Genomic DNA, 17,588 nt, shown 5'->3' with positions numbered 1-17,588 from the left:
CCAGCATCGTGTTGTAATCGATACAATAGTTGAATTCAGTTTTTTTCTCCTGTCCCTTCAGTGAATCAAGGTTTATCATAGTGGTAAATTCAGGTGGATAGAAAGACAGGTAAATGATTTGTTGCACCTGCATGTTTGTAGGTATTCTGACTAGTTGCTAGCCAGTTTGAAAGCATTGTCAGAAATCCAACAGCTGCAAGGCAGAACGACAGGGAGAGGGACAAGTGGCCCGCAGACTTTTAATTAAAGTCTGTGTAGCTAAGTGCTGGTGATAAGCAAACATGGGCCCCTAGGATCAGAAATTGAGACCGACTGAATATAATTGTGGGAAATGTGAGGGTCTGTGAAAATGAAGTAATTGTGAGCTGAATGAGGGTGGGCTAATAACAAATGATTGAGTGTTACACTGGTAAGTTGTTGGGAGTGTGTGCTGATATACTGACAAAATCACAAGGATACTGTATGTAAAGGAAGAGAAGTAGAGGGATAAGAATTATAAATGGGGACCTGAAAGGGATTCATAAAAATGGGGTTTGTACAATGTAGAAAATTGCTGTGAAGCCCAGAGAGGGTAGATAAGGATCCTGAATTGATTTGGAAAACATTTGGAAACATGTCAATCACAAGTTTTCATTTCAGGAACAATCGTGACATCTGTTGGTTGAATATGGAACCAACACAGGGGAACACAGTATAAATGTAAATAGCATGGATTAAAAACTACCCTCCACCCCAAAAATGCATTAAAACGTTAAGCAAATAGTATATATAATTATAATAACACTAAAATTTACTTTATATCAGTTGCATCACAGTCTAAGTTGACTTACATATTTGTGTCACATGCGTGTCCTTTTGGTATGTAAATATTTTCAAATTCATTATTTTGTTTGGTTTTAGTTTTTGTAAATAAAACGTGTTTCGAATTACAAACTTTTTTTATTTACAGGGTTCAAGATTACAAAAACACAGCAAATGTATGCATGTTAAAAAAATATCCTTCGGTTAATCACATCATTGAAACAAAGTACTACCATTTCTGACAAATTAATCATACTAATGATTTACATTATAACAATGTAAAGTAACACTGTAATGTATGTTGTTATTTGTACCAGAGCACCCCCCCCCCCCCCTCAGTTCTGAAGTGCAAATGACATTCACAGTCAGCCAAAATTGATTCTCCATTCTGCTTATCCTCACAAGGGTCGCAGCAAAATGAAAATAAAAACATTTAAAATTAGACATGGATGTTACTCTGTGTAGTTTCAGTCAAAATTGCCTTTTGTTTTCAAAATAGTTCATCAACAGCATTAACATAGAGACAATTTGTGCAATTTACACAATGTTAATTAGTAATATTAGGAAAGCGATAACATAAAAAAGATTGAGGCTGTATAAACCACTGAAACATATATTGTGGATGCCAATATATTTCAGTGGTCTGTTTCGTCTTATCGCTTCTTAACAAGCTGTAGTTCTTCCAAAATGATTTCAGATGCAGTCAATATATGAACATTTGTTGCCATGATATAAAACTTGACAATCTTGAAAAATTGTGTAGGCCAACAATGTAACGTGTAGCTTATCTGGTATATGAGGCATCACGTAAAATCCTTTGTACAGTAAGTGCGATTTGTCCAATATAGACCACAAGTGTTTTTGTTAGTGTTAAGAAGGTATTTAGTTAAGGGCATGGAGAGAAATAGATAACGTGTTTTAATTTATTGATCCAATTCATGTATTATCTGCATTTAAAAGATGCTGCAGAAAAACTTTTTTTTAATATCCCCAGTCCTCCTCAAAAAACAAACAAAAAAAACAACATTAATTCTACTAAAATAATGCAGTTGGAACATCGCCTATTGTTATTTTAGTACTCTTGATTAATTTTCAATGAGTATACATGCAATAATACTTTTTTTGCACAATAATAAAAAACATAAACCTAAGAGTTGGCTGCTTTTGTATCTTACAAGCACATTTCCAAAGCTTAATGTTGAATTTTTAGAATGTGGTAACTAAAAAAAATAAGGCAACAATACAAAGTACTAAAAAGTCACAGAGGAAACAAATGTTTCAGAATGTTAGATACTTCTAATAAAGTCTCAATGTTGAAAATAAACAAATACATACACTACTTACATGTACTAGTACTTGTTGTAATAGTTTTACTCTTACTAGTGAGGACAAATACTACAAACTCGACATCGATAGGTATTGAACTCGAATAGTTAAGCATTTTTCACTATTACTGTTTACACACAGTGAAAATATCATCATCTTGGCACTTTTAATACACTCTTACGAGATCACTTGTTGATACTGGATAAACAAAATAGCTATAAATGTGGAATCAATCCAGCTGAAATGAACTAATGACTCATTGAAATAAAAGGACTCGTAGATTTGCATAAACGTCCACTTGGGGGAGCTACAATACCAAATTTGGATTCAGAACGAGGCAAATATTCAACAGAGTTGTTCAGTCTAATAATGTGCTTCTGCAGCTCTGTAATGTGGAATGTGCTGCATTCTGCGCTCCGGTAGTATCTAACATTACATCAGTAAAAGAAGAGTTAAAAATGTCTATAATTTGAACTAGAGTGAGTGTTTGAGGACATAGTTCTGAGGGTGGGCAATGCAGCAGGGCTCTCGTAATGAGGTAAATTGCCCTCCAAAGTTTCTTCCTCATCCGGCGGGTAAGGAGGAGGCGGGAGATCAAACCATGGAGGCCGACTGGAGGAAAACAAATACACATTACATAACCACAAGTAAAAAAAAAGCTCTTTAATGTTTAGATATGTTCGCCAACAGTGTAAAATGAACAAAATAACTTTTTGACCAGATTCATAAATGAAAACTATAATAACAAAAAAATTATGGATTAACCCACGATAATTCTCATTACAATGTTAGGAGACCTAATACCAAATTTCACTTCACTGTCACCAGCTCCACAAAGCCCATATTGAGGCGGTCAGTCGAAAGTAATCCTTAGGAAAACTGAGGGAGAAAAAGTGTGAACAACATTTGACTGCTCGTTATAGACGAGAGAAAATTATTCTTATTGCTAGCGCTACTATGATCACTGATCGTTACCGGGCGATTTACATGTGACCAATCATCACTGATCGTGCCCCTTAATACCTACCAAAATATATCAAAAACTGCAATCTTCTCGGCATACCAACACCCCTGGAAACCTCGCTTTGGGATACTATGCCCTCAGCCAGCTCCCATCTGTCACAATGGGCAAGAGAAAATGGTAACTACTGCACAACTATTATTTTATATTGGTTTAATAAGAGTGAAATATTTTAAACTATCTTTTATTGTATTTCTCCCCCCTGCGACCCACATATGGCTGGGAACTGCTCCATCACCCCCCACGACATTTGTGAGGCTAAGAAGTACGGAAAATGAATGAACGTTTTAGAAATAATAAAAGGTTCAGTGTCTAAAAAAATGTAATTATCACATACGAACAAATGTGGAATGTTAATACTTGGTTGGATCTCCGTTTGCATTAAATACTATCCTTGAAACAGATGTGAATCTACGGACGGACAAGCATACACGCTCACACTCATACATACCTAGGGTCAATTTAGAGTGTTCAAACAACCTACCATGCATGTTTTTGGGATGTGAAAGGAAACTAGAGTACACCGAGAAAACCCACACAAGCCCGTGACATGCAAACTCCACACAGTGAGGACCGACCGGGGATCAAAACCTTGACCCCAGAACTGCGAGGTTGACATGCTAGTCCCTTTCCCCTCGGGCATGTTTTTTATCAAACACTTTAGCTATATTTACAGGAGGACGTGACCTATTTCCGATTTTTTTACTTGATCCAGTCTGACAGGGCCGAGAAGCCCAAAGCAGATATTTTCTAATCCAATCTATGCTGCTTTCATATGTAGATTTAAATTCGATATGCCACATTTTTTTGGAATTTGGTTGTGGACTTGAATTGTCAAGCGCCCCAAATGGGAATTCAGACTGTTAATGACCTCCATTTGTATTGCTTAGCAACGGGTGGAATGGTGGGGCTGCTGTGAAGTACCGAGTAATCACATCTGTGCATGCAGGTCACTTTGATCAGCATAATGTTATGATGTGTGTCTTATTAATGTTCTTCAAAATATGTATAACACTTTTTGAAATGCTACAAAAAACGGTAGTCTAAATTCTCACACAAAAGAACCGATATCACCAAAAAACAGATGTGTGAATTAGGATCTGCGATCTGAGCATAGAATTTTTGTGGCTTACTCTCCCTGTTAAGACTTTATTCTGGGCACCTGCTAAATCAGCGGTTTTACCTGTGATTGTGTAGCCCGCTGACCCAGATTGACAATTTACAAGTATATATGAAAACTTTGCATGTGATTTCAGATAATCAGAGTGTGATACCAAGTCCATTATTGAACATTTATTCAATAGCATAATATAATACTCAATTTTTCTAACACTAAATCTTGGGGGTTTCAAGATCCTGAAGTTCATACCTCTGTATTCCCTTGAGTTATTATGAATTCTACACCCTAATGCAATATGATTAACGGATTCTTCCAGGGAGTGAAAAAGTGAGTATGAAGTACTATACGTAAATGAATTGGCCTTTATACTGCCTCCAGGCCACAAAAAACACTTAGTCACTTCAAAGTTTTACAAATGTCTTCCAATTATTGTATCTCTGCAAAACGAATTGCTTGCTGCTAAGCACATACATTGTGGTAAATGCATGTCAAAAACATATCTCAACTTTAACACAAAACTAAATTATGATTGAATTATGAAGAATGAGAATTATGAATAATGACTCAAGAGCTAAACAAAGGAATAAAATTCTCCTAGTTCAATTTTTTTCTTTGGGAGGCACAGTACATTGCATTTTGACATAACCTTCTCGATGGGCTTTAGGGAAATGGTGAACGAAAGCTAGTGTTGGTGATTCTTTATGAAGATGAGGTAGCTTTTATAGGTCTCCATGGTAGTTTTGATGGGATTGCAGAATTTTATAGACATCTGTTCAGTATTCTTGTTCAGATAGAATGGTGGGCTACACCAGCACACTGTTTGCCCTAAGCAACTGAAGTGCCAGAGCTGGCTAACCTAGAGGTGCTTTGACTGTTTGCTTGAAGCCTGAATTACCATATCATATATGAGCCACCCGATGGTGCAGTGGTTCTTCCGCCTGACTTTTGTAAGCATGAGTGGTTGTCCGCTTCATTAGGCCCTGCATTTGGCTGGTAATCAATTAAGGGTGTCCCCCGCCTGCTGCCCATGGTTGGCTGGCATCTACAGCATCCCCTGCAATCTTTGTGTGGATAAGCGGTATGGAAGATGAATGAAGGAATACTTATGAGATGAATTTTTGAATAGTAGGGGTTCATCAAATGTATACTAAACCACAGGGTTTTCTGATTTGTGTCATATGAAGTCTCATCTCATCTCATTTTCTGAACTGCTTTATCCTCATTAGGGTCGCGGGGGTGCTGGAGCCAATCCCAGCTGTCTCCGGGCCAGGGACGGGGGACACTCTGAACCGGTGGCCAGTCGATCGCAGGGCACAAGGAGACGGACAACCATGCACACTGAGACCCATCCCTAGGGGCAATTTAGAGTGTCCAATCAGCCTACCATGCATGTTTTTGGAATGTGGGAGGAAACCGGAGTACCCGGACGTAACCCACGCAAGCCCGGGGCGGACATGCAAACTCCACACAGGTGGACATGACCTGGATTCTAACCACTCGCGCCACCATGCCGCTCATATGATGTCTCAAATGTTAAAAAGATGGCCTCAGCTCATCAATTTCTCGAAATAAACCTTTGGTGTTAGAGATTAAATGGCCATGAGCGTAGAACAGGCCAGTAGAATTGGAACCATGACATAAACAAATATATATTTTCTTATTTACCTGACATCCATAACGGCCTGAGAGTAAGATGGAGGCGTCTCCAGTGACTGTGTGGTAGGACAAAGGGTATCAGACAGGATTTGCAGAACCTCAGGAGATGAGGTATACTGGTTGGCTGCAGTGGGGGACCCTTGGGAGAGACTCGGATCACCAGGATGCATGTGGCCACGATCCAAGATGACCAAGCGGGACAGGAGCAACGGTTGATGGTGGTGAGAGGCTCCTCTTACACCAGAAGGAAGCAGAACACTCCTTTTCCTCTGGTGATGAAGCACCAAGGCCAGTAAGGCTACAACTAACACAAAGATGACAGCACTGCCGATGACAGCGTAGGTGATGCTGGGGTAATAACGCAGACGGTAGTTCAAAGTCACAAAGTCTTGTCCAGGTGCTTCTGCAATTGAAAGACATAAGTTAATGTGAGGATGGATAAAAAGAACGGCGGTAGGAAGCCATGAATTGGAATGGGATCCGTCACTCAACGGAGGATGACGGCAGAAATTATTTAGGGCTTGATTTGGGAAATGGATGTAAAGGAGACACTGGGGTGCAGTTGAGCGAAAGCACTTTACAGTCTATCTTTGAAAATGTACTCAAGATGATCCTAAAGAGAAGGTATGAAAGCATGAAAGGATGAAAGCATTTTAAACAGGTATAAAAAAGACTTTCTGAAACCTATGGTTGCAGACCTTGGGTGACTTGGGTCACAATTTTAGACCCACATTCATTATTACTGGATAAAGGAAAAAAGCAAAGCTATTCTACCAACCTCAAATGATCCAGGCTTTTGGCACTACAGATAAGAGAAGGTAAAAGGGGATCAAAAATTAGGGTTATAGGGTTACAAATTAATATCCAGAACAGGATAACCATAAAATACAGAAGTTTAGAAAAAATCCCATTGACATAAAAGACTGTGCAGCTAAATAATACAAAAGAGATGACGGCTAAAATGTCATAGAGTACTTTTTATTCTTTAATTGGAATAGAGGGAATATCTGTGAGCGATCAAACTAGTATTAGAATGAGGGTGAAGCATTGTGAATTGTGTTTCAGTTTTTTACAGGGAGATAGTGCTGTGCAATTGGAGAATGAAGTAGAGAGGGATTTGGTTTTATTTATTAAGGCACTGAAGGCAAGGAGTTCTAATGAGAAGGGAGTATTTTATAAAGCTGTTTTATTTCAAATTATACAAGTGCCTCAGGCTCAAGCTATAAACAACACACCTCTAGGTCCCTCATAAAAAGTTCAAAACACCCAATGAAATACGTTTTCTGTTCCTGTTCAAAAGTAATGCTTCAGTGGCTGAATACACTTTGTTTCAGTTCCAAGTATGACTTTGTATGGCCAGTGTTGCCTGGCAACCTTGCAAACTGTTTGTAGATACTGCCAAGAGAACTTTACTGGAAATGACCAGAACAAGATACCACCAGGTTGCTATAGTGAGATCAGGCCTCCATCTGGGGGCCTTGAAGGTAGGAGGAAAGAAACCCTTTGTAGTGTTTTGAAGAATTTGGTCTTTAACTCTTCAGGGGTATCATCTTTCACATACATCCCTGCCAATTTATGAATTTAACGCACCTCTGCGAATTCAAGCAGAGCGTGAAATCTGTATTGTGAAAGCTGCTTGCTTCTACAGCAAGTATTTTAAATGGGCTATCACGTGCAACATATACTTGCTTTTCCTAATATAAGAAGCTTTTGTGTTCAAACAAGCAGACAAACTAACACTCATTCATTCATTTTCTGAACCGGTTATCCCCACAGGTTATCCCAGCCAACTACGGCCAACAGGCGGTGGACACCCTGAATTGGTGGTCAGCCAATTGCAGGGCACAAGAAGACAGACAACCATTTGTGCACATACACATGCATAGGGGCAATTTAAAGGGTTCAACCAGCCTACCCTGCACGTTTTGTGAATGAGGAAGGAGTACCCAGAGAAAACCCACGCAAGCCCAGGTAGAACATGCAAACTCCCCACAGGACGCTTTGGACCTGGGATCAAAACCCTCGATCTCAGAACTGTGTGGTCGATGCGATAACCATTCGGTCACCTGGCCGCCTACTGCAAACTAAACTAAAAAAAAGTTATATTAATGTGTATCTGTTTTACATTTAGAGAAATGAGTTGCAAGGGGGAAGCTGCTAATGGAAAAGGCCTTTGTAGCATGTTTTTTGCAATTCTTTAAGGCCCTTTGTTGCATGTTTTCTCTGTCGACCTGACCTTGAGGGTCCTGGGAGGCTTTTGTAATGTACGTGCCTGAGCACGCAAACTGTGGAATTTTCAACAACGTGCAGTGAGGCATACAGCCTATTCATGTACCAGTGTGTAGTCAGGGCCTTAATTAAATAAAATCTAATTTACATGCAACACCCACCAGCTTCCTGAACTAGGCACCAGCCAATAAAATAAGACCCCCCGCCACCCTAGTGATTTAAAATTGGTGAATGTGTTCTGCTCTAAGCGAAGAACATTCTACATAATTACCTGGTTTGGGAATAAGCACAAATGTGACACCCCCGCAGCTAACCAAGTCTGTCTATCAGATGTCACTATAGTCCTTTGGGAGTGCAGAACTATATACACATACAAAGGAAACCCCTTCATGCTTGCGCGTCACATTAGTTGCACAGGCTTGAAAGGCGGTTGCAAATTTCACAAGGGATAAAAAAGAAAATGTATAAAAGAATGTGACTGAAGCAACTTCCTTTTCTCTTTTGTGCGGGGGAAAAAGACCTTGTATGTCAAACAATGATAAGTGCATTTGATAGAGCAATATATTCAGGGCTTGGCACACATTGATTTTAACATCTTAATCAATTTGCAAAATGTGGAGGAGCCCACACAAAACATGTCTGTGTTCTTACCACTTTAGTACTCCACAAAGCTAATGATTTATCTGACTGAGACTGTGAGAGCAGAAAGGGGCTACAAGTGCCGAAGGGCATCCCGACTACCAGGAATTGTCAGCTAATCTGATAACTAGATAATAGGTTCAAACATCTTTTCTATATGGTAAATGAACCGTTAGATCAACAATAAAATCAATTGTTACTCTCTTTGTGTGACACAGCAGCAAAAGCATCAGGTCCATCATGTATTTCTTTTTTAAATGTCTGTGGCTCATGCAAACTCGGTGTTACCATACACTGAAATTTGCATTTGTAATTAATGAATCATTCACACCATAGTGGCGTGCCACAAAAGTATAAATTCTGCTCTCTAATGGTCTCCAAAAGTTTCAACTTTTTGCTCAAGGTCATCATCTTCCTTCTCTCACTAAAGAAAGCTTTCACAGAGGTTTAGTGCTTCAGGGGCATTCATTGTTAGGGCTTAATGACTCTTATTGGTGGTCTTGTTAGTTGTTCAGAATGGGGAGACTTCATTGGTTCTCAATGGTTAATCTTGCGTCAGGAACCAATCACACAACTCGTCTGAGTCTTTTTTCAACATACAATATTCATGAGGCACACTTAAACGAGCCTTTCAGATTGTGCTTAAAGATGGATAGCTCAAGCCTTATATTATCATATACAACTCAACTCCATAGTGCTGTTTTGCACTTATGTTGATGCTGTTTAAGGAATCAAGGAAGAAAGCCCATAAGGTCCAATATGTAGTAAAAAACAACAACCAATGTGCAGGTTTTACCTTCCTGATTTGCCTCCCCCCATTCATCCTATTTTCCCACTCCATTTCATTACAGTCGGTAATTTACAATTCAGTAATTGAGATGACATTCAGAAATCTTTGAATGCATTTAGGTTAGATGATCCCAACTACAGCCTATCTAGTCTATAAAACTGTGAATGTAATGTACTTTATCATTCTTCATTGCTGGTTGCGTACTCATATCCTACAGCTACCTTGGCATTTAGTCTATCGTTGCAGCATTTTTCTAGTCTCATAGGTATCATGGGCACGTACCATCCAGGCTTTGGACCTGATGTAAGACAGATGAAAGCACATTTTTCAGCAACATGTACAGTGCACATTTTTCCTTTCTAATACACTTCACTAGATTATTTCACCATTCTATTAAAGTTTACAATCTATTGCTGGTGTCCCCAGGGTCTGTGTTAATACATCCTGTAGGATATTGGAAAACTCAATTTCAACTGAGACTGACAAGTTTTGTCAAGTGAGGTCTAATTAGCTTAAATGAGTTTATTGACTTGAAGACTTGTATCACTGTGTAATGATTCAGCAAAAGAGCGGTGCCAAAAATGTCAACAGAACATTAACATGTCCTGCCTTTTGGCCAATATCACTTCAGGGGTCCTTAACTGAATTCAATAGATAGACATCAGTGAGACACAACTCTCTCATCTCTCATTTTCTGAACCACTTCATCCTCACTAGGGTCACGGGGCATGCTCAAGTCTATCCCAGCTGACTTCGGACCAGAGGCGGGGGATACCCTGAACCGGTGGCCAGCCGTTCGCAGGGAACGAGGAGACGGACAACCATTCACGCTCACACTCATACGTAAGGGCAATTTAGGGAATCCAATCAGCCTTCCATGCATGTCTTTGAAATGTGGGAGGAAACCAGAGAAAACCCACACAGGCCCCGGGCGAACATGCAAACTCCACACAGGTAGACTGACCTGGATTTGAACCCGGTTCCCCAGAGCTGGCCAACGCGCTAACCATCATCCGCCGCGACGCCCGTAAAATAAACCAAAAGCACAAAACACAGTTTAATCCCATTTTGCTGTTGGGCAGGAAACCTTGAGTCGCTACTGGAAGCTATGTACTGGAAAGTCAGCATCAATCGCTATGCTTGGGTGCAGAGTCATTCCTTTTCCATTCCGCACATCCTCGAAAGGGTTGCTGGAGCCTAACCTAGCTGACTTTGGGTGAAAGGCAGACTACACCCTAGACTGGTCACCAGTCAGCCATAGGGCACACAGAGACAAATGTCCACTTGCACTCACAATCATATCGCCACCAGCGGGAATCGAGCCTGCGCCTGCCCAAAACCAGTCAGGTGAGTGAACCGCTACACCACGAGGCAGCTCGCGTGTAGTCGAGAGCCCTAAATGTAAAATATTTACCATTTACTAGCTGCCCGAGAGCAGATGCTCATGGAGCCCAAACTGTTAGAAAAATTATTTTTATTGAACAATTTCAATATTTATGGTTCTGTGTGAGTCTTGGTAACTTGCCTTGTAATATTCTTTGATGCTATCATTTAATGAGTGTGTAAAAATGTGATAGTGGGAGTTCAAATTTAAAATAAAACAGCAGGCAACGAGCTGCCAAAGTTGAATCTTATGTTTGTTTATTGGTATTGGTACCTTGTCGATATATACAAGCCGAAAACTGGAAAAACGCAGTCTTGAAGCCGAAGAAGACTCAGAAAAAGACTGAATAGATATAAAACTGACTAACAATGAACTCCATATAACTTAATTACCACATTTAAACCACGACAGAAAAGTGGAGATGGAGATATCAATGCTTTGAACTCACTTCACAAATATTCCTCAGGGAAGTGATACACATGGCATTCCTGCTGTGAGCCTCTTTCAGTACGCCGAAGACCTATTTTACATTCATAAAGCACTTTCTTTAAAAAGACTCAAATGTGAAGGGGGAAATTAGTTATCATCCCTCAGCTCCAGTTTTCCAGGCTTTGCTAATCCGAGTCTGTCAACGGCTGATAGAGGTTGGTCACAGCTACACTTCCCCGCATTGCATAGTCACTTTGTGTGATGCTAATTACAGGTGGGGTGCTTCCTGCTCCAATTACGTCCCCTTGAGTGTGCTATAAAAAGATGCAAGGATAAAGACAGACTAGGCAGGCTCAGAATATTATGTCCTGTATGAGATGAAAAGAAAAAAGAGAGCGAGAGATGCAAAGAGAAGATGAGAAAAGATGATGAATCCACTAGGGGGCAGACATTTCATTTGCTTTTTTCATAGATGGACAGGGCCATTATAAAAATGGGAGAAGCCCACATTATCTGCCTTCAGACAATTCTAAATAGTTCATTTGTGCACTTGCCATTATTGCCATCCCATATAGCCTAGCAAATACATTTCCTTCATAATATAGTATGCCCAAGAGCTACACAGATATTCAAAATTGGAACATCCTTTACATATCATATCTTCATGGACTACAACAAATCACAATTACATCTGTGGTGTGGCATAATTACCTCAGTCTGTATAAAAGATGTTATGTTAGAGAATGTAGGTAAATCAGTCTTGATTATTAAAAAAAGCATGACAATACAGTGTTTTTATTTTACTTTATCAATAAGTATGCTGGAAATGAAGTAATTGCGTAAAGTGTTTGACTCCTCACATTGTTTACATTTGCTGTTGTCGATATTTGAGTCTGAAAAGTTTGCTCAATAAATACAAATAATGGAAACACTTGCCTAGTATTCCTAGCCATCACAATTTCATGAAAATTGTGTTTTCCTTTATACTGTAGGTACACTAACTCTGTCCTTACTGTAGAATATATTTTATCGAAAAAGATGGTTATGAGCACTGCAATAAAATCACTGCATACGGATTCTCAACTAGATCTGTTGCCTTTTGCCATATTATGACAATGTTTGTGTGCATTAGTATACTTGTTTTATATGTAAATCCTCTTAATAATCTGGATAACAGATCATATTTGTGAAAGCTGAACCTGGACAGTGTAGATCAGGGGTGTCAGACTCGAGTTGGTTCGCGGGCCGCTTTAACGTCAACTTGATTTCACGTGGGCCAGACCATTTTAGATATAATATTTAGATTTTTTTTTTAAACGGATTAAAAGCCCTGAATATTCAGTTTTTTATAGATCTAAAACAATGTTTATTTTAGCTTTTTTCTATATATTTTTAGATTTTACAAAATGATTTGTAAACTAAAAACACAGAAAAATGGATTAAAAAATTACAATTATTGATTTAAAAGGGGGAAAATCAGGAAATGTAATTACATCTATACTCTTCATTTTAATTTGATCCTAAAACAGAAAGTCGGCACTCATGATTTACTTTCCCGGGCCACACAAAATGATGCGGCGGGCCAGATTTGGCCCCCGGGCCGCCACTTTGACACAGGTGGTGTAGATAATAGCGTATTGCAACCATGAAGCTGTTACATGGTGTGGCATTTTTGCACATACATTTAAATAACGATTCTAAATTGTTTGTGCCCTGCGATTGGCTGGCAATCGATTCAAGGTGTTCCCACCTCCACAGCAGACCCCTGGTCTGAAAATGTCTAATAGTTTGTGTGCATGCGTGGGGCAAATTTAGGGTTGACCTGAATAAATGTCTGACCCCTGCCCTGAAAAAGACTCCCAGTCAGGCCCTGTACAACACACTAACACTCTTGGCCTCTCATTAAAATTTAGGTCAAATGCTTTTCATAACATGTCTGTGCTACTCTTGCGTTTTAATTACCGTGCATACAGAAAGATAGATTAAACTCACAGTGTGTAAATGTAGTAAAAAGCTCTAAGTATATCTTGTGTCTTGACTGCTGGTTTACGCTTAAATGTGCGCGAAAGGAGGTTGTCATGCTTCATGGGACCTCTATTTGCCTGTCCTGTAATAACTTGCTCGCTCCATTGCGTGCTACAATCGGAACCACCATAACACTCAGTCAAAGTCGACTATGGTAGGCCAGAGGACAGAAGGGGAGAGATAAGCTAGAATTTATAGATGAATTTGGTGTCAGGAAGGGATAGGAGTAGAGGGGAGATAGACACAAAATGAAGTGAAAGCGCACACCTTAACAGAAAGCAAAAAACAATTGGAATTGGATAAACATAGTATTACTGTATATGTACAGTCAATGCAGTAGAGCCGCTTAAATATATAATCCAGTGGTCTCCAAACGATTCCAGGATTTCATTCCAATTAAACAAGACGACAACTTTCCGGTGTTTTACAAGTGTAATCAGTTGATGGCAGACAGGTCCGGTTTGTTTTAGTGGACATGTCATTGGTTAAACGATTTGTGCTGGTTAGATAGAACACAAACTAGGATCCACAGCTGCCCTTGAGAAGCAATTTGTAGACACTGTATCCAATTACGGACGTTTTTTTTTATTCTGGATGAAAAATTACAAATGCAATCTTAAAGTGTAATGTATGGAATACAAAGGAAACACTGCTGGACGAATTGCGATTAGAAACTGGCACGCACCCACAGAAGCGACTCGTCAGTTTTGCTCTCCAATTCTTTAGCAAGACAGTGGTTGTCTTCGAAGTGTGTTGGCCTATGTTACTTCGCTCGGGCCTAGTATCTGAAAGAAGGGGATAATGCTCTGTTCAAGTATGTTACAGACCATCTTGTTCATTTTCAAGTGTGATTATTCGGGAACAATAAATGTATATTCCTATATGAGCTTCACAGACTAGTTAGCATCAAAACGGCTTCACACAGACACTTAAAATATGGTTATCGCAATTAATATTATTACATTTGTTCATCTTTATGACGCTTATTCTCACAGGAATTTAGATGTGCTCAACCAGTCTACAATGCAGTTTTTTCAGATGTGGAGGGAAACCAGAGTACCCGGAGAAAACCCATGAAGGCCTGGAAAAAAGATGGAAACTCTAGACAGGAAGGTTGGAATCCACCAATGATTGAACCAACCATCTCAGAACTGTGAGGCGGACGTGCAAACCACCATCGTGCTGCCTGTGGTCAATCTAAATAAATGCACACGCAACCTTCTGAATTTTTACCCACAAAACGATTAATTATACTGAAGCTTTAGGTTTTGACATGTTTATATTTAAATCTCAATAAACTGACAATAAATGACAATAAAAATTCAATTCAATTATTATAACCGCTCCACCAGCCAACAACATCAAAGGTAAAATAAAGAATCCTAAAAATCTATTATGCTTAACTATGACATTTCCTCATCTTTAAGAAACTGGCAAGGAATAAATATTTCCGAAAAGCTTAGGGCTGTTAATATCAACTGTGAGGAGTACTGTACTATATTTATTTAGCACTCATGATGTTCACTGCTTCAAATTCTAGCAATAAGGGTTTCCTTGTTATTTTTATATTTTTAGGGCAGCCATCAAAACCCCTTTTATTTGAGGAGCTGTGTTTGAACGGATGAATGAGAAAGGTTGCTAGGGATCATTGAGGCAAGACCACTGGCTCATTCTATCATGTCTAATGTGGAACAGTCACCATGGTAACTCTTCTTGTGGGCTCAAAGGTTAGTGGAAGATAGCTTGACAATGGATATTAAGCTCAGACGTGTCAGATGCGGGCAGCAACTGAGTAAAAAGCTCACATGTAATTTAAATGGCCAATAAAGAAGATATAGAAACTATTAGGGTTTTAGCACATGTGAAGCAGTGGTATCGTGATCCAGAGATCGAAATGTACTGCTGCTTGCAGCAACTAAACAGTTGGTAGGATGACACAGTGTAGAAAAGAGGCATATATAGTATGGGATGCAGCACTACATTGCACCAAAAAGATGAGGAAAATGGATGAATGTAGCATTTTGCAACCATAGTAAATAAGCAGAATTCCAAAATGATGGTTTTATGAAAGTAAATCAATCAAAGTTGGGGAAAAGAAAAGCTGTACAAAGGAAATGTCATACATCCAATGGTATATGCATGTGTAACTAGGAATGTAAGAATAACACACAATTGATGTGGTAAACATCTTGTTAATTGATTTGATAATGACAACGGGAAAACACTTCAAGGTGCTGTAAACTCAAATTGATTAGTGCTGAATCTCTAGATATAGGCAGAAACTCTTGGTCTGATTTTTATTTATTTATTTATTTTTAGATGAGGTTTAAAACGCCAGCTGTTGTCATCAAGACTTGAAGCTCAGTGTTGTTAGTGCTTTCTTGACCGCCCCTACCTCTATTAAAGTCAGTCGGTTTTTCATTTTAGCAGGGTAACAATACCGCAATGACTTTTAGCATGCATATTTCCTGGATCTCACAATGCACTAAAAAACATAGTGGCGTTAATTAAAATACCGAAAAAAATAGGCAAGAAAACAAATTTCATTAAGAGCCACACAAATGGACACCTATTTTAAGGGACCCCCTCAGTTATTGAAACAGTCGGTATGCTCTGTTTGAGAATGGAATACATACGCTTCCGAAACCCACTAGGACCCCCTCCAAAAATAAAAACAATAACAAAGTGTCAGAGGTGGGATAAAAACATGTTAAGTAAATAGGAGGAATATAGTACCATCAACTGTGGCTATTGAGAAAAGAGCTCTTAATATAAACTCAATGTATCTTAAAATTATGAATAGTACATGCCTTTTGCTTCATATAAAAAATGTTGTTAGTAGTTTAACTAAATACCACATATTCCTTTTCTTTGTGCACACTGAAGTTTCACTTAATCTTTCATCTCCATCACCTCTCTTTCAATGTGCACCATTCTCTGGCTCTTTCAAACCTCAATCTCTTGTCTCTGGTATGAAACTTGTTTTCCTCTGGGACAAAGTTCTTTGTCAAGTTTTTAAGGTGAGACCCCTTTTGTTTTAGTATGTCCCTGATGAATACATAAACAACATCTTCATGAACATGAAACCGCCACAAGCAGGTCTGAATTATATCTCACATTTACAATCGCTATGGTCTGTTGACAACAACTTCAGCAATCTCGTTTTACGGGCGAATGCTCTCTTACAGAATTGTCATGGAGCAGAAAATAACCTTGCCCATTACAGCTGGACAAAAGACGACTGACATGTAATGGATCACTTAGGCTTCTGTTTGCTACTAAATGTTGCCTATTACTAAGGTCAATTTCCCTTCAAGAAGCTACATGTGGGAATAATGCTGACTCCAAATACGATTTTATTCTGGATTAGTTCATTTGAAAAGCCTAATAAAGAGTGGAAAGTGGCAAGAAGAAATCGGCTTTTGGCACAGTTATACCTATAAAACACAACACGTCCTGCGCATGCATTAGGCTAATGCAGTCCACTTACTGTAACATAATTGTCACAAGACATTAAAAAATGAATAAAAAAAAAACTGTAGACAAAAACTCTACTGACCTCCAATACCTCAAATTTAACTATACAAATAGTCTTTTGTTGTTGATGATGACGACAGGGCCTATGTCCGATTATTATTATTATTATTAGAACATAACTTAAAAACATAATTTAACAAATTGAAAATAATGCAAACATTGACTATTTCAAGTAATATATTATATAATGAATTATAACTTTTACTTATTTATATAATAATTTAAACAAGTACTATACGTAATAAATTACCATAAAGGGGTCCAAATGTATGGAAATATACATACAAGAGTTTGAAAAGAATTGAAAAAAAAATTGTTAATGAGAATATAATGGTAAAATTTGTCAATAGTCTTTACTTTTTAAACAATGAGTTTTTGCTATTGACCTTTTTACTTTTTGTCAATGAAACACAAAAGAAAAAAATATATAAAAAATGTTGTCAGTGAATGTTATTGAAAACCATGAACGGGATAAACAATAAGATTTTTTTTCTTTTACTTTGACTTTTATATAAACTCAAAAAAAAAAAAAAAAAAAAAAAAAAAAATAATAATAATATATATATATATATATATATATATATATATATATATATATATATATATATATATATATATATATGTGTATATA

The 17,588-nt window shown here is 38.4% G+C and overlaps 1 protein-coding gene across 3 annotated transcripts in view; it reads right to left on the bottom strand.

The window, feature by feature from the left end:
* Window positions 1–919: 919 nt before the first annotated feature.
* The window catches only part of ldlrad3 (low density lipoprotein receptor class A domain containing 3), a 39,648-nt gene continuing 22,979 nt past the window's right edge, over window positions 920–17,588 (bottom strand). For all 3 annotated transcript variants that reach the window (XM_077597124.1, XM_077597123.1, XM_077597125.1), the window contains 2 exons: window positions 5,934–6,327; window positions 920–2,739 (listed from right to left, as the gene is read on the bottom strand). In XM_077597124.1, coding sequence (XP_077453250.1) covers window positions 2,580–2,739; window positions 5,934–6,327 — 554 coding nt within the window. In that variant the 3' untranslated portion in view covers window positions 920–2,579. The remainder of the gene's footprint in view (window positions 2,740–5,933; window positions 6,328–17,588) is intronic.

Source organism: Stigmatopora argus, chromosome 3, assembly GCF_051989625.1.
Source record: "Stigmatopora argus isolate UIUO_Sarg chromosome 3, RoL_Sarg_1.0, whole genome shotgun sequence".
Classification (NCBI taxonomy): domain Eukaryota; kingdom Metazoa; phylum Chordata; class Actinopteri; order Syngnathiformes; family Syngnathidae; genus Stigmatopora; species Stigmatopora argus.
The sequence above is the reverse complement of the archived record's forward strand: the minus strand, read 5'-3'. Positions and strand labels throughout refer to the sequence as shown.